Source organism: Lepisosteus oculatus, chromosome 9 (genome assembly GCF_040954835.1).
Source record: "Lepisosteus oculatus isolate fLepOcu1 chromosome 9, fLepOcu1.hap2, whole genome shotgun sequence".
Classification (NCBI taxonomy): Eukaryota; Metazoa; Chordata; class Actinopteri; order Semionotiformes; family Lepisosteidae; genus Lepisosteus; species Lepisosteus oculatus.
In genome coordinates this window covers 29174420-29198800 of record NC_090704.1, presented here as the reverse complement: position 1 = coordinate 29198800, position 24381 = coordinate 29174420, and the positions used below count along the sequence as shown (strand labels likewise).

The 24381-nt window shown below is 40.8% G+C and overlaps 1 protein-coding gene across 4 annotated transcripts in view; it reads left to right on the top strand.

Moving 5' to 3' along the window:
* The window catches only part of xpr1a (xenotropic and polytropic retrovirus receptor 1a), a 160888-nt gene that overhangs the window by 125337 nt on the left and 11170 nt on the right, over nt 1-24381 (top strand). For all 4 annotated transcript variants that reach the window (XM_069194341.1, XM_069194342.1, XM_069194340.1 and 1 more), the window contains 5 exons: nt 2238-2406; nt 7539-7733; nt 20310-20476; nt 22103-22242; nt 24132-24353. In XM_069194341.1, the coding sequence (XP_069050442.1) occupies nt 2238-2406; nt 7539-7733; nt 20310-20476; nt 22103-22242; nt 24132-24353 (893 nt within the window). The remainder of the gene's footprint in view (nt 1-2237; nt 2407-7538; nt 7734-20309; nt 20477-22102; nt 22243-24131; nt 24354-24381) is intronic.

Here is a 24381-nt window from a genome sequence, read left to right as displayed (position 1 = left end):
ATATTTTTATTGACATGACATGGCATAATCTGGATCTCCTGCAGTACATTTCAACTGGACAGTCACACAAATGAGATCCCTGTGATGGACCGAAAGACCTTGCAGACAAGTACAACTTGTGTCAGATGTGTCCCATGTTAAGTCACACATGTTGAGCGTTGAGTTGAGTACGTTATGGTCATCAAGGTGTCATAATGGTCATGCCTTAAGATGGCTGGAATGGCATTCTTTATAAGTTATTTCTATTAAATACTAATACATCACTCATCTTTGGATGGCTTAACTGTAAAACCATGCTGGCTGCCAACAAATGCCTTCTTCTTTCTACACCTTCCATAACAATGGGATAGGATTTCTGATTAAAAAAAAATAATAGTTCAACTGTTTAAGTATCCCAGCTCTATTGCCACCGATAGAAAAGGGTATCCTAACCATTTACCACTTTACCATTGCCTTTTGTTTTAATTTCTTGGGTATAAACAGTTGTTAATTTAGCAAGTTGAAGGGTTGTGTTTGAAGTGATCTAATTTTACAGTGTATTTCTTGTCTGTTTGAATTATTATTGCATTTTTTAACCAAACATCTTACTGACTTGAGTTTGTCCTGCCATTCGCCAGCTGTGACTGGGATATTCCAAAGTGTGGGTTATGAAGCTGGGTGAGCTGGAGTTGGGTATCAGCTCAACCACCATCAACTTGCCCTGCAACAGCCACACCTGAGACCCGACAGACATCTGTGCAAGTGTAGGGTTGCCACTGTGAGCTGCAGCCATTCAGTGGATGCTATCTGCCCTGATATATGCACATTTATAGGACAGTGTTCTCCGAATGGTCCTCTTACCTCCTGCGTTCAGTTAAGGGACCATGCCCTCATTACCAGTTGATGATTCCTAATTGCTAAAAGGAAGAAAAAAATGTTGATACAGAAATGCATATGGTATGTATTAGGATTTGTGGCTGTGTACATCACCAAATACCTAAAAAAAGCATTTTGCTTTTAATTTTCCTGTCAAAAGGTTTTACCATGGATAAAATAATCCTTAAACTTGATATTGTATACACTGGGTTTTGGTCAGCTGTGATATGAGTCTATGCTTTTAATGCTCATTTAGATAGAAACATAAATACATAAATCAATCAATAAATGGAAGCATTTGCTTTCTGGGATTTCAGAGGGTTGTCTTATCCGATTAGAGACAGATGGGGAATGGAATAAGGTAAGTTGTAGTATAACTTGTCATCAGAATGGCTGTGATGGGAAAAGGAAGCGCGTGGTTTCCGGAGCCCTGTTAATCTTAAAGTCATTATTGGAGTGTTCAGGACCAAACTGACATTAATAACTTCATTTAGAGAGCTGCCACAGGGCATCTCATTATACATTTTACCAAATTCAACCACCGTAGTAGCAGTCCTGTCTCTGTGTTTGTTAAAATGTAACTTTGCATTTCGATGTTCATTGACACAAGAATGAGCCTTCTGTTAGCAGCTTGGCTCTCTTCTTGAATCCTGAGGCATTTTTCTGAGATATCACTAGTACTGCATATTCCACAGAGACTGCATTCAGCTCAGCCTTAGACTCCTAGAGCAGTGCTTCCCATCCTTGGGTTGCCAGAAACAAAGGCAAGACTTTGAACCTTTACATCTTGCAGTGTGGAAATTCAGCACAAATGCACACAGTAGTGTGACAGCATTTCCAGTGCCTTTACTAGCCATTTTGTAATATTTTAATAATCTGTGTTTAAAACGGAGCAAGGCTGGGCCTGGTCTGTACATTTGTGAAAGACCTGCAAGTAAAATAAGGTTTCTGTTCTAAGTGGTGTTAGAGGTAGCACTCTTCTCACTGGACTTGAATTTGTAAGCCAATGATCCAGTTGGTGACTAGGGATGAGGTGTGAAAATTGATAAAGGACATTTTCACTTCTCCACCTAATCTGTGTGTAGTGGCTGCCATATGATCCCCGCTATCAAAAACGGGTCCATCCCCTTATATTAAAAATTGTTGTTCTGTTGCTCGTCTTCAACCACAGTCACTTTAAAGGCATCTGTAAATGGTATAAGAGAAGAGAAAGGGAAAAAAAACCTACATATTTGTGCCTTTCTTCCAATAATGAGGAGCCTTGAGTGATTGAACTGTACTTGTAGTGTCTGAAGGTCAGAAGATGCCTTTTGCCTAGTGTGCCTCTTGGTTGAGTTAACCCTACTAACGCGAGTCTTCTCTCCTCTTCTTATCTCTCGCAGTTCCGTGTCTTCACAGCTCCATTCCATAGGGTGGAGTTTGCAGATTTCTGGCTGGCCGATCAGCTTAACTCCCTGACAACCGTGCTGACTGATCTGGAGTACATGATTTGCTTCTACAGCTTTGAGCTCAGCTGGGGTGAGAGAGACGGGCTTCTGCCATTGACATCAGGTGAGTTACACTGCCAGATCCGCAGTAGCCTCTGTTACAGTGACCTTCCTGTCCTTCCCCTTAGATTCGGTTTTATACATTCTGTGGCTTAATGTCTACTCCAGTGTACAGAATACAGTGGTTTGAAGACATTTCTTTATAAATCTCTTGACCAGCGATGGGCAACTCAGTCCAACTGGAGTCTGCCCCTCAGAGAAAGGTGATTGGATTTATTATCCATATGAGTTCAATTAAGAAACTAAGATTAGAGGTTGAGTAAAAACCTACAGACCCAGTGCTCTTCCAGGACTAGGGATGGGAACCAATGAGCTAGAGCCATACGTGGCCATTTAGTAGCCATTGAATAAAGAAATGATTTGATCATTTCTGTTGTCTGGCCTATGAACATGCCATGGAACCTTTGTTTTCATTTGAACAATGTTGCACATTTTACAAAGGGTATTGAAAAAAATACCCTATAAATTCATATTCTGTTTACTGGGCATCTTTGTGGACTACTGTTAAGCAAAGTCCATACGCTATGAGTGAACGCTTGAAATACATTGTGGGATTTGAGCTGATATGATGGGTTTTTCATTCTAAATTTCTTTGCTGATTGAGAGACATCTGTGTGTGCGTGACATTTATAGAATAACTGAAAGGTTAAGTCAAAAATGACCATTTTGCTATGTTCAGAAATATTTGTATATGCAATGTTCACTTCTAAAAAATGTTCTTTCATGGCAACACTAGAGAGCATCTGAGGCTGTACTTGAATTATAAAACCTTCCTTCAAATGCTTCAATTCAGAGGATCACAGGAAGATGCACTGTGTATTATTTTTTTACTTTTAGAAGAGTGGCCTTCCCAATGCACGTCAGGAACGTAACAAATTGGCAAAAAAAATGTATAAAAGCTGTAAAAATATAGGCAAGCCCGATAAAGTCTCAGACAAGCGTTAGAAACCTGCAAGGATTGTTTGAGAGGGAAGAGTTAAAATCAAAACAACTTTTGTGCAGAAATATTCCCAGTGAGCTGGTGAAATTAGCTCCTAAAAGCATTTGCCTGCAATTAGCTGCTGTGTAATTAAATGGAAAAGCTGGGCCTTTGGAAAAGCTTTGACCCTCATCCTGAGCAGTTACAACACAAAGTAATGAGAAGGAAAAGCAACCTGTAGGGAGCATTCAGTGGTCTGTCCATGTGCCATGAAATGCATCAATGACCTTGACTCTCACTTGCCATTATCTTAGATCTGGTATCTCATGTACAGTTTAAATTGTTCTGACTTTTGTGCCTCATGTGATGTTTTCAGCTTGTCTGCTGCTCACTCTGTGTTTTGGTGTCCAGCCTGTCTTACATGTTTGTTGTAGGGAATTCCAGCCAATTATGAAAACATTCATGTTCTTTTCATTCTCCACAGTTGAAAGGGAGAAGGTGACGTAGCACACTTCATCGGTGTGTTACAAAAACAGCTGTGAAATTCTTGCCGAAACTTCAACGGTGGCTGCAGAATTGCCCTTACAGTGCTGGGAACCCTATAGATATTTCATTGATTGGCATATAATATTACAGTATATTTTCTGTAAACATTTAATTAGCCAGTCTTAAAAGTAATGAAAAAGTATACAAAATGTAAACTACACCCTTAATAATGACACTTTAAATGGCAGTTAAAATATCTCCTGTATGCACAGTATGTGTTCTTTAACCATTTCTTAATCAGGGAGACTAAGTGTTCTTTGGGATCAGACTTCAAAATGCTCCATCTTGCCACCACTGTTGTTGTTCAACAAAAGAAAATGTCAGCTGGAAGAGCTGGAAGAGGTGTTAGTAGAACCAGTAGGAGGCGCTATACTGTAATAAATTAAACTATTCTGTAATAAAAGGCGGTGTTCTTTAGATGAGATGAAAAACTGAGGTCCTGACTCTCTGTGATCATTACAAATCCCAGGGCGTTTCTTGAAAAGGGCATGGGGTGTAACTCTCGCATCCTGGCCAAATGTCCCCATGGCCTTTACCAATCATGGCCTCCTAATAATCCCTATCTATGAATTGGGTTGATCACTTTGCTCTTCTCCCTACTGATCGCTGGTGTGTGGTGAGTGTACTGACGCACTTTGGCTTTGCATATGCGTTGGTGGAGTGGAGTCCCTATTACCTGTAAAGCGCTTTGAGTGGAGTATCCAGAAAAGCGCTATACAAGTATCATTTTACTGTTTTATTGTTGTTGTCAATACTTAGAGGTTTGGAAAGGAAAAGGTCAACAGAGAAATAAACACACAGAGGTGAGGTAGGAAAATGAGACAGAAAGCTCAGGGTAGAGAATCAAGAACTATCCTCAAATATTAGGTCTTGGATCCTAGGTTTAACTGAGGATTATTCTGTATGGAGTATGCATGTTCTCCTTATGTCCATATGGGTTTCCTCCAAGTGTTTTGTTTTTCTACCGTGTTCCAAAGACATGCTGGCTATTTAATGTTTGCCCCTAAATTGTCAGTACGCTTGCATGCCCGAGTAATATATTGGAGAAGCATCCTATCTTGTGCTCAGTGCTTCCAGGACTCATTGGGGAAAATCGTTTTACAACACACTTCCAACGTAACAACACAATGACAGAATAGACTCAAGATCGCCACAACCCTTATCAGAAATAAACCCTTATCATCTTTCTTGCAATCGATGAGTAGGTGATTATAGACTATGAGCCCTCACCTCACTGGTTATGAAAACCTTGGAATGGATTGTGAAAAACAAGATTGTAGCAAAGGTACAGGATCAGTTTGAGCCATTTCAGTTTGCTTATAGGGCAGGTAGGGGTGTGAAAGATGCTAGAAAATGCTTTTTAACGTTGTCCTCCAGCTTCTTAATAAAAAATATGACTCATGCAAGGTTGCTCTTTCTGGATTTTTCTTCAACGTTTATTTGTATTCAACCTTATTTACTTAAAACTAAGCTGTTTTGTCATTTTGGTCTTCATCATAATTTTTTCAGCTGGGTTACTAATTTCCTTCAAGACAGTAATCTTACAGTCACTCTGAGAATAAGAGTCAACAATGCTTTGTCTAACAAGCTGTATTCTTCCAGTGGTACCCCAAAAGAATGTGTATTGTCTCCCTTACACTTTGTTCTGTATACAGGTTATTATAAAAAATTTCAACACTCAAGACACATAATTAGACTCTTATTATTTGTTGCAAGCAGATGAATGGAACCGTTGGTCAGTCGTAAATGAGTTTGCCACCTGTTGTGAAAGGAACTTTTTGAAGTTTACTTCAAATTACTGGTCTCAAAGACCAAAAACATGGCAATTAATTTCAGGAATAACCCTCAGACCCCCACTCAAACCTGCATCAGGGGTGAATTGGTGGAGATAGTACTGTAGATAAATGTTAAACATTTTAGGGTTGTTAATTCATTGATTATTCATTGATCATGTCTTATTAGTCTTTAATTGAATCAGCTTTCACTTTCACTGTGCTATTCTGTTTTGGGAATCTAAATCTGAAGAGTAAGAACAAACTGGGGAGTCTTGTCAGACCTTGTCAGAACATCGTTGGTGTTAATTTATCGGTCCTATCCCACATCTATCAGTTATGAGTCTTGCGTGAAGCTTATTCCCTTCTAAAGGACACTTTACAGCCTTTGTTTCATTAATTCCAATGTCTCCCCTCAGAATGCAGAGACAGATTTACCAAATTTAAAAACAAACAGGATTTTTATGTGCTCGTATACCTGTGGCTATAATCTTGCTTATCTAACGATTCTTTTGTATATGTATGGGTGCAATGTTTGTGTGTTTTCTTCATATTGTTCTCTACTGAAAAACAAATTGTCCCTTGGGGATAATAAAGACTCCTCTCTGGGTAGATGCATTCTCAATAGAACGTTCATATTTGTGATTTATAATCATTCATAACATGTGAAGAGATTTTTCATCAGGTTAAGGGAAGTCTTCTTGTGCTAGCTGCATAGCCAGACTTTTGGTGTGCTTGTGTCTGTTCCATTGACATTGCCAGTGCAAAGACATTTTGTTTTTCACTCTTCCTGAAAAATTGGTTCTAAATTTACCAGGCATACCTTAAATATGTTTCCACATCTATAGACAGTGGAACAGGAAAGTCTAGTTTAGTCCCAATTTACCTTGTCCTGGCCACTATTTTAATTTCTCCGAATGCACCTGTATAAAACAGTCTGTTTGTTGAACAGTTAGTGCCGCTTGTGAATGCTCATCAGAAAGGCGATGGAAAGTGAAAAAGAAGTCTCAGTCTACCAGGATGAGCCACAGCCTGGCCCATACTGGCAGATGTAGCTCCCTCCCATCAGTCTGCTGCCAGTGCCAAGCTGGAGGACTGAAGGCAGGCGGTGGTTAATCTACTCAAGCTCTGACTGCATGTATTGCTGCGTAGCCAGCTTTTATGGATTTCTTCTATATAGTTATAGTTATAGTTGCAAAATAATCTCCCTTCTGTTTTAAAATGGATTTTTAATTTTATTCTGTGGTAACAATATCTGTATGGTCATTTCCAATTTGCCAATGAATCCCTCATATGCAAGTCATAGTCACTCATATGTAAGAAACAGTGCTCCTGGAAGACATTCCCATTGCAATAATTACCTCTGTTAGCACAGTTCTGCTTTCTCAGGAACACATCCTCGGCACTAAGCAAAGCATTGCTGTACGTAACCACCTTCTACTAGACTGCTCGCTTAAGTAACTTGCCATTTATCCGTTTATTGTTTATTTCCTGAAAATATTTTTTCGTTCCAAGTACAATATTTGCGCTTTCAAGAATTCAGAGTACATTGGTGCATTGCACTGTGTACATCTTCGTGGCAGGTGTCTGCCTAATATCACCATTTTCCTACCTTGTTGAGGTGGAAGTACCTAATGTCTCTCCAGGTTTTGCCCAAGTGATCGCAGAATCAAATTTCCTAGATTCCGGCCTCAAGGAAACACCCATGCTGTTTGAGAGATATTGGCTTGAGAGGTAGTGGACTCTCTATGTTTTGAAGCTTTTACAGGACGAGGACAATGAAAAAATGGATCCCATAAAATGTGTTTTTTAAACCTGTGCAGTGCTCTTGTACTTCAGCACTCAACGTAAGGAATCAGAGGCTCATGACTCTTCTGGTGTTGCCTTGCTACCCTGCAGGTAATGCGGTGTGCAACAGCTACTCCTACGGCTTGCGGGCCATCATCAAGTGCTTGCCAGCCTGGTTCCGCTTTGTGCAGTGCCTGCGCCGTTACCGTGACACCAAGAGGGCCTTCCCCCACCTGGTCAACGCTGGCAAATACTCGACCACCTTCTTCATGGTCACCTTCACAGCTCTCTATAAGACCCACAAAGGTAAGAGCCTGGGTTCTCTGCAGATACTAGTCTGTGTGCTTCTGCCTTCAGGACCTGTCGTGAACTGATCTCCTGTGACAGTTATTTACTATAGCTGGAAAGCAAATTTTTGTGCTTGACGATGTACCCTCTTTCCAAAAAAGAGCTACTCCCAGCATTAGTTCTCTGTTTCCAGTGAGATGCTCATTCTTCTATTCTGACTCTGCTTTCACCTTAAGGTAGCTACTGTAACTCTTGAGAATTAAACGTAGATTGCATTTATAATTCAGTCATTTTGAACAGATGCAGCAGCCTTGGTTGTTCCATTTTATTCCCTTTATGAGACTTTGTTAAGGGTATCTTTAATTATTCAACTGACCTTGGGTAGCAGGGTTAATTCAACAATTAACTGGCATTTTTAATCATCAAGGACCTGTTTAGATGAAAGTTGTGCAGTGGTACCGACTGCTATGGAATATGATTAAGCTTCATAAGACGAGCAGTCAGTCATTTTGCTGCTGATGGTTATGCAGGACACAAGCAGAAGTTATATAAAATCTACAGCTGAGAGGTGGCCTTTTGGCCCGTCTGACCCATTTGGTTGTCACTGGCTTATTGAACCAAGGATCCCATCCAGCTTTTTCTTGAAAGGTCAGCTTCAACCACATGGCTCGGTAGGTTGTTTCTTATTCCTATACCTTTTGGGTAAAGAGATGCTTCCTGCTCTTTAATTGCACTTCGACTTGTGTCCTCTGATTTGTGTTTGACTGTTCATTCTGAAGTCCACTGCATAGATTTTGGCAATGTCTTTGAGGATGTTGAATATGCATATCAGGTCCCCTCATAGTCTTTTTTTTTGTTCAGAACTAAAAAGGTTCAGTTCCTCCAGCCTGTCAGTGTAGGAGATTCCAGATTTCACATCCCAGAATGCAGCTGTCTGCTCTACTCTGTACTGATTATTAAGCAGCAATCTGTATTTTGTAATGTGGTGATTGAAACACTGCACAGTATAGGAGAGGCTTAGATAGTGTCAAAGGAACAAGTAATAGGTTTATTCCATGCTGAAAAGAAACACAACGTTTCGGCCGTGGAGCCTTCCATGTAAAGTAATTTACATCCTCAGTGTCCAACAACATGAGAAATTGACTTTTGAAGAAAGACCATAAATTTCATCTGTTTGTTTTTTTCCTTTTTTTGTTCTGGATATTTCTTCTTATACAGTATTTCTTTGTACTGAGAAAGACAAAAAATCTGAAGTTTCAGTCAGGGTGTCCAAGGGGATCTCTTTAATTCAAGACACCAACCAGGCCAGTACTGTGTGTAGTTTTCAAGATAATTCACGATATTAGGTACATCTATTCCAGGACATTGACCTTGACTTCCATTTTGGGCAAGGGGATAGATAAGATTAAACTTACAAAGTTTCACACTTTGTGTTGCCCTAACATGGCTCTTCCAACATCTTGCTGTGATTTTTGTTATTTTGTTAATTAATTTCCATATACTTGCATATTTGCTTTCCTTGTAGGTCTACATTATGTGAACATTTTCGGCAGTGTTTTTAATCCTGGCCTGATCTTGTCAGATCATAGAAGCTAAACGATCTTTTGAAGAACACTACAGTGGTTTTGGAGACTGTAGCATAGTGAGAAGTGTTCAGCATGAAAACCCATCTGCACAAACTGTGGAGGAGGGATGAATGTGAAATTTGCCCATTTGAGCCTGCACAGTTGCTATCAGAATTCACTGTTCACTCTAGTTTTTCAAAATAGCTGACATGTACAGTAGCTGAGACTTTAACAGAGTGACTTCCAGACCATAGGGGTCGAACTGCACATCTGCCCCTGCTGCAGAATCATTTACAACAGAACCTCGTCTGGCTGTCTCATCTGAAGGTGATGGAGGCTGAGTCACACTTTCCCAGTGAGACGCAGTGAGAGCTGAAGCCCAAACCTGAGAAGTTGCCCCATTACCTACACAACCACAAACCACGTATCCTCCATTGTAATTATTAACAGTCTTCAACGTCTATAATTCTGCGCTTACGCTCAGGCTGACATTTCTTTTCCTGCTGCCATCACCAGTTGCCATCTCAGGCCTTCATTAAGGGTGACAAAGGAAATCCACACAGATTGAAAACGGAGTGCAACTATCTTCTGTCTAAACCACAGGCTGCTGACTCAGTAACTTGACAATGATTATGGAGTAATTCTGACTGCTCACGCAGGCCTCCATAATCCTGCACATACCATGGAAGACATCTGAGATAGCACAAGAAGGGTCTCATGTTCATAAACCAAATCACTGAGTAAGAACTTGAGAAAGGCACATACATGAAGAGACAAGTGAAGTTTTATTCCACGCTGAAAAGAGAAGAAAAGAAACACAACGTTTTGGCTGTGGAGCCTTCTTCGGGTGTGTGTGTTGTCAAAGTCAAAGGAAAAAGTGTTACATTTCAGAAGAAATCCTTTCTGGATAATATTAAAACAACAACATCTGGAAAGGATTAGGAGGTGGTTAGAAAGCCTGGTCTTGGAACAGATCGCTGTGAAGAGACGGAATGCTGGTTTGGTGAGAGAAGGGAGCAAGTTATCCTGGTAGGAGTAGAAGGAATGATGAAGAGATCTACAAAAAGATTTGGAGGAAGGCATAATGGGTTGCAGCAGAAGTAGGCTTAAGTAGTTCAAGAAGGGAGCTGCGTCAGCATGCGTAGGCTGCAAAGGAACAAGTAAAGGTTTATTCCACGCTGAAAAGAGAAGAAACACAATGTTTTGGCTGTGGAGCCTTCTTTGGGTGTGTCATGAAGAGACTAATTGGTCTGTGCTGGTCCTTTGGTTATTCGTAGCTAGTTGATCCAAGCTTCAACAATATACCTCGATTAGTCATTCTAGACTGCCACAAATGTTCTTGTTCAGACTCATGTTTCACTGTTAATAACTAAAAATGTCAAATGAGTTGACTTTGTCATTGCCTGAGGAGATTCTGAGCACTAAAATCAAATCCTCTCATCGTCCTCTTCGTTTAAGAGTAGGAAGGTTGTTTTTTTTTATCCTGTCAATCCTGTCAATATCGGACAGTGGCACAAAAGTAATGCAAGCAAAAACTTTCTATACAATCTCTGAAGAGCCATTTGACAGGTAAACATTGTATTATAAATATAGTGCTGAGTGCATGACTATCATTTCAAGGTAAATATTGTGAGGTTCCAACAGTCAAACATTTCTGCTTAGATGTGGACATACTTAAAGCTACAGATGTTAAACCTTTTCGATATAAAAACAGAATCTATGGAGAGTGAGTTCTGCTGTGTTCGGGACGTGAAACAATGTGTTTTTAAAAATCTTTGAGAAAGTCAGATGGCTTTTTCACCTGTAATTGGTTTTCCATGCAGAAAGAGACTGACTAATGACTTGTCTTTCATATGTGAGATTCTGGTCAATCTATGTTCGAACCAAGTTATTAGCAAAAATTTCCATGTAAATGAGATGCAGTTGCATTAGCAGCCAGTAATTGTTGGCTTTCTCTGAGACATCAAATTCCCTGCGCTCTTCTGCTTCAGTGAATCTCCCTGATCAGTGTATGCTGCTGCAGTTGGCTGGATGTGCATGCTAATAAAGAGCTTTGCTCTGGTATAAAACACTCACCACAAGCAGAGCTCTCCAGCTATGAAAAGCCTGTCAGCATCTGTAGCCAGGGAGAGGACTTTGCACTGCCAACAGTTGAGATGAGGGGAGGAGGGACTGGGGTCCAAACAAGGGTTAGTCTAGTCTGTACCACAAGATGTCACACAAGAGCATGCTTTGTGCCTGCTACAATTGCACAACCCACTGTAAGATGTTAAAACCTTTCTGCTGTTTTGCTATTTTTGTGATTACAGTTGCTGTCCTGTGCTGTGCTGTGTTGTTCCCAGCATATTTTTTCTTGAAATATGCTGGGAACATGTAGGCTCCACGGCCGAAACGTTGTGTTCTCTTTCTTCTTTTTTTCAGCATGGAATAAACCTATTACTTGTTCCTTTGCAGCCTACGCATGCTGACGCAGCTACCCACCTGAACTATTTTTTCTTGATACACAAAAGGTCTCTATTACGCGCAATGCTTGATCGTTCTTTTACCTCAGCTCTACTTCAAGTATTTCATTTAACATGAGCATATTGCACAATACTTCAGTACCATGGAATTGGGAAGTCAGGATAATTGGTTGTTTCTCCTTTGGTCTTCTTTTTCTGCAAGGTATCGTTCAGGGCTTATGAAATTCACTCAGTTGCATGCTCGTTGTCTGGGTGAAAATAGACAGCGGTGAAGTACATGTGCCCTGAGACTCTGAGACTTTCTGAAAGATTCTCTGAGCACCAGAAGCTGCTGGTGTACGGGATCAGCACTCTTGTCTCTCACCTGCCGAGGTCTCCAATATCTACCTGACACGACCCTCACCTCACCCTTGTTCCTGATCCAAACCCCTCCCTAACTGTAAGCATTAGCTCAACCCAAACTCTTACTTCACTTCTGATGTGTACCCCGATTTTAACACGAAAAAAGCCTTATCCTAAACTCAGCCATCACCCCATTCCTAGCTCTGACTCTGACCCTGACTTCACTTTGGACCTCAACCCCAGCTGTCCTCCAAACTCACTGCAGATTTCTCTCACTTGCCATCCTCATGTTGTCCTTCAGCAGCCTGACACTTAACCTCCTACCTGTAAATCATTTACAGTAGTTCCCCTGGGGAGGGTCCTGGTTTATATTCCTGTTTACTGTCCTGATAAATCAAAATCATGATGAAATGCATTTCATTTTCCCAGCACTGCATCTGCTAGCTATGACACTCCTTTTTTGTTCTTTGTTAATGAAACTAGTACAAACTGATGTTCAGTTACGCTTGCAAAAGCAGCCTGACAATTACGAGTTTGACAAGGTCATATGGATTAGTGCAAAGTTGTACATCCAGATAGTTCAAATTCACTTGATAATTACCAGAATGGAGGCATTGAAGTAGAAGAAACCACTTTGAAAAGGGCCGTGGAAGTTAAAACGAATTAATCTTTCTTCTAATTCACTTTGTTCAGTTTAGCTCAACCATATTGGCTCCTCCTCTGTACAATATAGGGAAGTGCCTATAAACATTTAACAGCATAGAAGGCATGTTAATGTTCTACAATGCACTAGTAGACCTTACTTTAGTGTACAGTGCACTACACAGAGCAACCAGAATACTTCCAGGTCTAAAAAGATCAGCATACAAAGATAAGACAATGGAACTGATTCTCTTTGGTCCTGAGCAGAGAAAATTACAAAGGCACTTAATACAGGTACTCAAAAAAGTATTCACAAAGCCAATGGATTGCTTTATGATTAGCAGTGAGTGACCAGGCACAGCCAGAAAGATCAGGAAATGCAGATCTTTCCACCATTTGTCTTCACAGTAGACAAATGGTGAAGGCAGAGTAGCAAGAAACTCCATTTACTGTACTATGAGTGAATGAAGAAAAGAGTGTGGAAAAATATTTCAAATGACAGGTCTCTTTTCAGTGAAAAGATCTTTTTTTTTTTACTATTTCTTTGGGTAATGTTGAAAGCACATAACACAATTTATGACTTATGTCTTTATTATTAAGATGCTCTTGCTGTTACATAGTTTAATGCTTCTTGCCAAAACAAAGATGCAGCCTACAGTACATCCCCATTTTTGGCAGGGTCCCCCAGTATCTCCCCCGAGCCGTCTGAGCCTCAGCAGACGCTCTGCCTGTCTGTAAAGTGATGGAGGAGCTGCATTTAGAATGTAAACATTCTCAATTCAAAACCTTTGTGTCAGTGGACACATGAAATCAATGAAGCTGTCAGCCCAATGTCAGTTAAATTCTTGACGCAATATCAAAGATCATTGCAAATCAAATGCAAATCACAAACAACACACCTATTTCTGTCTGCATCCGTCATCCAAGTTAAAAGCTTAAATACAAAAGCATCAGTTATTATGCACTCCACAAGTTTCATGGTTAACCACTACAAGTATACAGTAAATGCATATCTTTATCATTGCTACAATATGTAACATTCACAGGAAAGAAACCATGTTCAATTTATTTTTCACTCCATTTGGTGATTACTGTATTTAAAGTGTAAGATTTATAGTGGTCTTTTCTATATCAGTGCATTCAAATTAGACTTCAAAATATAATAGTCCTCTTTTGTAATGTACAGATTATAGACAACAGCATTTCTTGAAGGTCATGGGCTCCTCTGTATTTGTTGCTTCAGTTTCAATTGAGCTAATTATGTGGATGAGTTTGAAGTTGTATTAATGAAGTTGTATTGATTAGCAGTTTGCTAATCAAAAACCAGCTTTAAAACCAGGAGGACTCAGACCATTGAGTTGCCCGTGTCAACCAAGGACAAAGCTGGAACTAAACTTTGAAAAAGCTGGATTAAAAGATTTCTTGTATTGAAATTGTATTTTTAAGTCCAACCTGAAATCAATTTTTCATTTTCCAGCAGTGGATCTGGTACTAAATGGGCATTTCTTCTGCTCTGCTGACCATTCATATCTCATGAACAGCAGTGAAGAACAAATATCCTTGTAACGGTTGAATTGGAGTGTAATAATGTTCAATGATGAAAAATGCATTCTTGGTTGCTGTTACCTTTTGGTTTTAGTTTGTTTGTTGAGCAGTATAATACAATCTTGGCAGGAAATTGGCTCCATTGGTGCCTCCAGTGTCAGTTCTCAAGGTATCATGTTCATGAAACATGCCCAGCAGGGAGAAGTGCCCAAGGCAGAGAAGTGAAAGTCCATCAGCTCGCCTTCAGTTTGAAGAACATTGTCTTTATGGTATCAGAACATAGCTTAAAATTCTTCTGAAATCTTCTGAAAATTATCTTTAATTCTGAGATTGTTAGCATAATTTTTATACAGTTTCTGACATCAGAATTGCTACTGTATGTATGGTAGAACACTAAACCTAGAAAAGTGTGCATTAAAATTTTGTACTGACCTGAGAATTATGAGATAGACGGTCTTGATTTCCAACTGAATTAAGAAACATGAACATGCCGTTGGGTTGTTTTACCTTGTGTACAGCATGGGAATTATGGATCCATCAGGGACAGTGAAGTACCTGTTTATGGCGCTTCTGGTAAAATACTAGTGCAGTCGGCATTTTTCGTTGAGCTGTGACCCGTGCTTGTTAAAGTGTCAGTGTCAGCCTTCTTTTGATATCATTTTGTAGAGCAATATAAAATTACAGAAAATGTGAAAACTTCAAATTCTCTGGAGTTCTGGATTTTAGACAGTGACGGGAGTTTTATTAGGAGTTCTAGGTTCTTGGTTCCAGGGCCTTTGCCCTCATTGTGGTTCAGTGCCTGGTTCTAGAGTCTTATCTGGGATTGTTACTGGACTACATTGTTCCGGAACCTTGACTCTCATTGTGGTTCATTGCCTGGTTCTAGGCTCTTAGCTGCGATTGTTACTGGACTACATTGTTCCGGGACCTTGACTCTCATTGTGGTTCATTTCCTGGTTCAAGGGTCTTGGCTGCAGTGCTGGTGGTTTGCCTCCTGCTTGGACTTCATACTACACTCCATTGCCCCCAGTCATCAATGAATGACAGGCTCTGTAATCCCCCCTCAAGTGAGCTGCAGTCACTGTACAACCAATAGCAGAGGCAGAGCACGAAATGACTTTTGTAAGTGGAGCAATAACTGGGCTGCGTGACGAGGAATACCAATGCCCTGCTTTCTCTTCGGCAGCAGGCATGGGGGGAAGGGGATTTGCTGGAGGAGATTGAGTTATAATTGCCTGCCTGCAGAGAGAACATGTCTCCTAGACACCAACAGAATAGCAATGAGGCTTGGGCATGACTGTATATGATATTAGTTTATCTCTTTGCAGGCGTGTGTGAGTATGAGTGCCTGTGTGCGAAGCCCCATTGTACCGCTGAAAGTACAACGATTCACTTTTGGATCTTCCAAAATCTCGAGGGTGTCGGTATTATTTTCATCATCCTGAGATGAACCAGCTTGCTCCTACAGCATCTTTTTCATTAAACGTATTGTATTTACATAAAAGGGAGGGTTTTCATATCACATTTTAGTATTTAGGACATGTGAGAGCTCTATATGTCATTTAAACTGTTAAAGATTCAACGTAAATGTTTAGGTGCTAGTTGGACTTCGAATCTGCAGTGACCCACCATAGCCTAGAGTATGGGAGCCTCACACAGAAGGGGCCTCCAGCTTGCAGCACAATAGTGAGCTCAGCAGACACAGAGGAGTGCTGGCTCCGCTTGTGCTCAGCCCTTCTGCAGAGCTGCATGTTGTTCACAGACAGATTTCTTCCAGTTGTCCTTTTGCAGTTGGCCTTGAAGTGGTCCTGTTTTGCACTTACTGTGCACAGGCAGGGGAATTTTGGGAGTAAGTGTATGAGAAAATAAATTTGAATTTAAAAATTATTTAAAATAATATGGATGATTGAAGTCTTTTTTGTTTCTTTCTTGTACATCAGCCTCGGTGTCCTATATTTACGTAACCATTGTTGCTCCATGAAGATGCTTTCAAACATAATAATAATAATTGCTTACACGTATATAGCGCTTTTCTGGACACTCCACTCACTCCACTCCACTCAAAGTGCTTTACAGGTAATGGGGACTCCCCTCCACCACCACCAATGTGCAGCATCCACCTGGATGATGCGACAGCAGTCATAGTGCGCCAGAACGCTCACCACACATCAGCTATCAGTGGGGAGGAGAGCAGAGTAATGTAGCCAATTCAGAGAGGGGGATTATTAGGAGGCCATAATTGGTGAGGGCCAATTTAAAATTTTGGCCAGGACACCGGGGTTACACCCCTACTCTTTTCGAGAAAAGCCCTGGGATTTTTAATGACCACAGAGAGTCAGGACCTCGGTTTTACGTCTCATCCGATGGACGTCGCCTGTTTACAGTATAGTGTCCCCGTCACTATACTGGGACATTAGGACCCACATGGACCGCAGGGTGAGCGCCCCCTGCTGGCCCCACTAACACCTCTTCCAGCAGCAACCTTAGTTTTTCCCAGGAGGTCTCCCATCCAGGTACTGACCAGGTTCACACCTGCTGAGCCTCAGTGGGTTGCCAGTTGTGAGTTGCAGGGTGATATGGCTGCTGGTATATCCCCTGAATCACAGAGGTAGATGCTCTCAGTCTCAGTGATATATTATCCATGCTAGTTCCTCTTTTTTTACCTTTGCTTCTTGCATGCCAAGATCACAACCTCTCTTTAATACACATCTCATTGTTCTGCCTGTCTCAGTATACGCTGCATGGATGAGAGCAAATGTATGCTTAAAAGTGAAAAGGTTTTGGAATGCTTAATATTTGCAGAGCTTTAAAATATTGATGTCTCGGCGAATGAGAGGTCTAACCTTACACTCAAACCCCAGGCTGTAGATTCATATTCATCGGCTACACTTAAAATTTTCTTGTGATTTATTTAGGGTGTCCTGTTCAGTTCTGGCCCAGCGTGTAGAATACCCACTTCAGCAGTTTGGCTAAGTGCCTCCACTCTCAAGTGAATGAAAACAAGAGAGAGAGATGTTCGTGTGTTCCTCTTATTTGCAGATCCTGTTCTACTGCGACTGCCAAACTTTGGCACTTACTGTAGAAAGATAGAGTTTAGGATGAATTATTTTCCTTGTACTAACTGAATTCATGCTCATTAAGGACTGTTCCCTGTGTGAGCTTATGAAGTGCTTCACGTAGATTTTCTAATCATGAGTTTTATACTGCAGCTCAGCACAATTAAGACTAACATGGCTCTCACTTCAGGAGATGCAGAATAAGGACTCCCTTTTCTGCAGCACACCGATCACGGGCTTGTGGATGTGTGCTTAAAAGTCATCCTATTTTTTAAATGTTTTTCTTTACCTGCAAACATTTCAGATGCTCTTTTCACTAGTGGCTTGTACACTAATTACAACTGAGCCTTCTTTTTGTCCTTTTTCATATTAGAATGGGTAAGTTTAATAAAACTATCCCGCTGCAAGCGGACTACCTCATTGTTACCTACTGTTGTTTCTTGTTACTCTGTATGGCACTCTGTCCATATCTTTCACCATAACATCTACACATAACCAGTTTTTTAAATGTCTCTCTTCGTGCACCTTCATGAACTTCACAAGTTAAGCAATTTCATACTTAAAACGTGTCCTGCTGTTCTGCCATTTTCTGACCCTGACTTAACCTTTGCTCCTTTTTAATATCCCAGTAGATCATCTTAGGCTGCAGGAACACAAGCTCAACACAAGGTGCTGAGTTTGTGCAATCTGACTTTGCTTATTTCAATATAAGGAAAAGTCTGCTTGTCATTAGCAATAGTATTTGACAGAATGTCGCAACTTCATTGATATTTAAAGTGTGCTGGCTTTAACCACTGGCTAGACGCATATGCCTAGTCTTGTGGTAGTGCACTGTGGCTGCCATTATCTTTCGCAGAGACCTTAAAGCAATTACAAGTGTAGATCACATGTGGTAGCGTAGCAGCAAATTTAATGCTTCAAATCACCTGGAACAATGAATCTCAGCCCATTAGTCATTCTTAAAAAGAGGTCATTCCCCCTTGGGTGATATTAAAATAAACAAAAGGATCAAAAAGATAAGAGGTAGATAAGAGATATTTTTATTAGCAATGTTTTCCCAGTTTTTTCCCCCAAAAACGTGGATAAATGAGCTACAGTAGGTAACGTGATGAAAGAGTAAATAACACAGTAGCACCTGGAGCTGTGGACTGCAGTGCATGACTGAAATGGCATTTCTTTATTTACCTCAGTTTATGCAGGCACGCATCTAACAGTACAGATGTATTCGGAACCACATGTCATCAAGTTGTTGAGTGAGATGGAAAAGCAGAATCTCCTTGCTGCTCCTGGTTTGAAAACACCACATTTTTACCTATCCTTGCAGAGTAAAAACGCTCAACCTTGTTTTTCTGTTCCTCTCTTTGGTATGGTCTGATTGCTATTTGGTCTGATTTTACTGTTGCTTGCACCTGTTTTTTTCTGACAAGAAAATAATAGAGAATTTTGCAGGAGGCCTGCAAGGGTGGTGTTTTAAAAGTTCTGCCAGCACATGAGTACTGATAGTACTATGCTGACACCATTTTTCTCTATTTTTATATTTAGCCATGTTCAGCAAAGCCCCAACAATTACTTGTCCGTGCTGGAATAAACATCACGTCTTGTTTTCTCAGGCAAGCTCCTTTACTGGTTGAACCATTCAGGAGGCCAGCAATAAACTACCTTGACATATTGTTGAATCTCAAACATCTGTGAAACAGAAATGTACAACATAAGAATGGTTACGAACGAGAGGATGTGTTCTGTCTGTTCAGCCTACCTAACTTGTTTTTGTCAAGCTGAGCCAACTGTCTTCTTAAAATAAACTGGAAAACATTAACATTGCCTAGAGAATGCCACAACTCTTGAAAGAAATGTTTTTTTTGTCTTCCGATAGCGTGATCTGCCACTCTGGACCAGGGTTATCATGTTCTCAGGGTTCAGTGTCCCTGTCAGAAGCTCTTTATTGACTCTGAAGTCTGCCACAGCGAGTTAAAGACTTGGTAGCTGCTCTAGAACAGGCGTTTCATTCTGTCAGTAGAGATCAACTGCAGCCACTGATAAACAAGGCTTCTCAGCTTCGCTTCTCACCACTGACTGCAAGAACATGTGTTCCAACAGTGCGTCTACAGACTCCTGTGTATGACTGTATAGCCCTCGTTTAGTTAAGCTGCTAGACCTTTTTCATGACTTATAGATATTTACAAAGCTATGGGTCTGTCAGAAAAAAATAAGTTTTCAATACTAATGACGGCACTATTACATTTTGACAACATATTATATGCAAACATGCAAACTCGGAAAATCAGAAAAGGTGAAGCAGTCTCCGTAAGTGTTTTAAAAGAATCAAATCCAACCATGAGTTGATTGTGGAAGCAAGTGCTGTTTTAGTGCTGAAAGAAATGGAGGAAAAGGACATGTGCTGAAGACTCTGTAAATGGAGCTCCCTCTGCTGGGTCACCCGGGCAGTAGCGCAGGTCGGACCAAAAGAGATGGTTTAATCTACTTCTGTTTTAACTGCTCTCTGGTTCAGTATTCATTTAAACTTAACTGCAATCTGCAACACAGAGGAACAGTTGTTTTGTATGATTGTGGTTTATGGTGTTGTATTCCCCACAAAACACGATTTTTTCATTCCTAACAGGTGAAGCAAGCCTATGGCTTGAGGGTTTTTCCTGAAAGCTGAAAGAGTGGTATTGAAATGGGGGAGCATTTAGAGTGGGGCTCATGCTGCCCTGTGGAAACAACTGGAGATTCATTCCAGTAAATGATACGCAGTACATTCAGAAAGACATCTACAGGGGTTCTTAATGCACACAGAGCTGCTTAAAGTAAGCATTACAATACCCAGTGCTGTGCTTTACAACACCCCTGAGAATTCCTCATGCCATCTGCCCAGAGACCAGGAACAACAGGACTAGTAAAGAGAGAAGTGATTTTGATTTTGAATTGAGAGATGCCATGCGTTAACAACAGCTCGTTGGGTGTGTGTGTTTGTGCTCCCAGACCAGGATGACTCCGATTCGCAGGTGTTCTTCTACCTGATGATCGTCTTCTCCGTGATCAGTTCACTCTACACGCTCATCTGGGACCTGAAAATGGACTGGGGGCTGTTTGACAAGAACGCTGGGGAAAACACCTTCCTGCGAGAAGAGATCGTCTACCCCCAGAAGGTAAGAGGGAAATCCTCTCTAGCTCTGCGGCAGACTCCTTTCCAGCTGTGGTCCCGGTCTCCTGCTTTCCCTTCTACAGCAGCTCCTAGGTATTTCATTGAATTAGTGAACTAGTCATTGGTCAGTTCATCTGAAAACTACTGCATTAGCAGGCAATTCTAATGGAACTGAAAAATAATGAAGAGGGGCGGTAACAAATACAGCGAGAGTGGATAATCAACAATCTGAAGAGACGGGAGAGTCCAGAGAGGTGGAGGTGTACTCTACTCTGTACCCGTACATCAAAAAGAGCGTTCAGAATTTAATCTAGAAGAGTCCAGGATCTCAGAGTGTACAGTATATTGGTCTTTTTTTTTTTTAAGTTTCTAAGGGCATATTGTTAGGGGGGTATGCATATGCTACAGTCCACTGTATTCACATCTAAACTATAATGCAGTCTTGTTCTTGTACGGTATAATGAAATTGTGAATGTGTGATATTCGTCAGTGTGAAAATGAAGAAGTTGCTAAAAACTGTAATGGAAGACAAACCTAATAATGATTGAGGGGAAGGCACTAATGATCTAATATTTACAAACAGTCAAGCAAGAGTGAGTAATTATTGGCCATTGTGTCTTATTGTATGTAAGGTTGTAGAAAAAGTAATTCGAATTAAAGATCTTCTGTATTGCAATAAGTTTCTAATGGATACATACACAAATTTAGGGTTGATATAATTAATGGAGTGCCACAGGAATCGGAACTGAGACCACTGTTTTTCCTAGTTTATATCAATGACTTCGATTCTGGTATAGTCTATTGCTATCTAACAATGAGGATTGGCAAATATTTTAGAGATGGCAAAGAAAAATCAAAACAATTCAGGTAGAATAACAGTTAATATAGAAAGGTGCTAGATGAAGGTAGAAGAAACATAAAACTACAAATATGGAAAGGAAAAACATCTCGTAGGTGCCTATTAAAAAGATTAAAAAGTGTTTATGTGCCCTAATTTCCATCTTCTAGACAATGTAGAGAAGCATTTAATATCACAAACTAAATGTAAGATATATAGCTAGAAGTGTACAGTTTAAATCAATGGATGTTTTGTTAAAATCGTGAGGTGCACTGGGTAAGAAATCATAGAGAAAATTGTCTTCAGTTCAGGTCATCACATATGGAAAAAGATATACTGCTGTTCTGGAATCTGTCCAGAGAAGAGCAGACGAGTACATGCCTGGGCTCAGAGCAACACTATCAGACTAAAAGAGCTGAGGCTTTTCAGCTTGATGTGAGAAAAATATTATTTGATGTTCAAATGTTTATTGGTTTTTAGGGGGGAAAAATGAATATTACAAGGTAAAACTGTAGTAATTTTTTAAGCTGCAGTTATAAAAGAGACTCACACTAAGGTAGGCAGACACTACTAGCTGTCTGTCGTGAGGTTTTCACATGGTGCCATGCTCCTGTGAGCTGGGGGTGAGCCAGCGCAGCAGTGAGAGCTGCGTCAGTCCTCCTCCAGGTGCCTCAGACCAGCTGTTGGCAATCTGCTCGTGGTGTGAAAGGAAGTGGTTGGTCTGACAGTGCAGGCTGCTGGTCTGCCTCTGTCTGGGGAGGGGCTTGACAGATGGCTGTCACTCTGCCACAGGCCTACTACTACTGTGCCATCGTGGAAGACATCATCCTGCGCTTCGCCTGGATCATCAAGACCACCATCTCCACCATGGACGTGTTCCCGTCCGCCGACGACATCCTCTCCACAGTGCTGGCGCCCCTGGAGGTCTTCCGGTAAGGCGGGGTGCTCGGCTAACTCACATCCAAACCTCGTGGGGGTTTTGTTTAAAAAGCACAATGCAGCAGTAAAATAAAATTGAGAAAACTGTGTTCAGTTTTGGTCACCGCTTTAGAAAAACCTACTGTATACTGGTGCTTTGGACTCTATACAGAGAAGAGTAGCCAGGTAAATGCCTGGGCTCAGAGCAGCACTGACAGGCTGAAAGAAATGAATCTTCTCAGTCTGAAGGGAGAAAACTGTGAGGGGGCTTGGATATTCAATTATTCAGTGTCAAACCAGTGGAGGTCTTCAGTGCCAAGAGTGAAATGTGATCCAGAGGACACAAATGAAAACTAAGGCAAGGTGTGTTTAAAATGGTGAATAGGAGGTTTTAGGTATTCAGGGAAAACTGGACAACTTTACACAAACAGCAGTGGGAGTCTAGTACCATCCATGTTGTGAAAGCCAATACCATCTCTTCTTGATGAGATCTTCAGATCAATTAGCTACTGAAAACCTAGGCTTTCTGATGTTCCTATGAGATCAGCTTTCATAATAGGCCAAAAGTTTATAAATAAATCCCAGCAATTTAAATAATAAGATTGATTAGTTAAGTGTTTTCACCTACATACTGTAGCTGAGATCTCTACCAGGTCGAGAAGACACTGGAGTTTGGAGGACCCTGATATTGTATCACCCATCTTGTATATACCCAGCAGGAACATTCGGGCAGGTACTGGGCTGGAGGGCAAGGAGTTTGATCTCATCCAGATGTAATGAGCTTCTCTCTCTTGTCCAGACTCGGACGCTGAATCAGAAATGTAGACTGTCATATTATCTTAGGGGAATTGACCAAAAATATGGTTTCAAGTTTGAAATACGCTAAAACTGGTAGTTGTGAATCGCTCAGGCTGCAGTAGGAGTCCTGTCTTCTTTATAGTCCATGAAAAATTTAATTTAATATTTATTCATTTGCTGCTAACTTAGTAGAAAAATACATTGTCGTGACATTTTATTTTAGAACAAATAATATTACATATTGTTTTTTTTATTTACTTATGTCTTATCACTACATACTAGTATTACATGTTTATACTTTTACTTTTAAGGGATAAATTACAAAATGTAACGCTTTTCCTCAGTGTCTCTAAAAACTCAGGGATGAAAAAAGTTTCATATAGTTTAGTTGGTGATGTGGAGAATGGATAACATAATGGTCTGGGATAAAATTTAATGGAAAGACATTCCAATTTTTTTTTAATGTGGATATATCCACTTTTTAAAAACATTCAGTTTTCACAGCATTCAGATGATGCTGAATAAAAAAAGTTTTCCTCATTTAACCCCCTTTGTATGTTATATAGCTTGATTTTAGTTTAGAATATTTTTAAAAGTGGAATAAATATTGCATTGTAGTAAAAACCCTGATTTGAAAGGCAATCTGCTTATCTGGGATTGGTGTTTCAATGCCTCTGGCTCTGAAGTGTTAGAACAGCAGTCTATGGGGGCAGATTACCATGCCAAGGCCTACTGTCCTCCATTGATGACGTTTCTTTGTTTTATTTTTAAGTGCATTATTCTGGTGTTTATGTATTTTTTTCTGCATTATTTATGAAAAGAAGAATGGTTTGAGTTCTGTGCAATGATGCTAATATATTTTATTTAAGTAACAGGGGTGTAAAGACCTTGTTTGGCATTGCAGCTTCCTTTAGCCATTTAAAAACCTTGAGGTGGCGCTGTTCAAGTCTGGACCCAGAGTAGTTCCTACTTGCACAAGTGTGGTAGAGTCACGTATCTAGAGGAAGGTTCTGATGCTCAGGTACTAATCTGGGCAGCCAGTGTTGGGGTGTCCGAGCTGAGCCCCGTTCCTCTCCCCGCCTAACCGCTCTGCTCTCCTCCTCAGGCGCTTCGTGTGGAACTTCTTCCGCCTGGAGAATGAGCACCTGAATAACTGTGGTGAATTCCGGGCCGTCCGTGACATCTCGGTGGCTCCGCTCAACGCCGATGACCAGACCCTCCTGGAGCAGATGATGGACCAGGAGGACGGCGTGAGGAACCGCCAGAAGACCAAGGCGTGGAAGAGGAGCCACAGCGTGTCTCTGCGCCGGCCCCGGCTGGCCTCACAGTACGCACCTCGCACTTCCGCCCTCCTT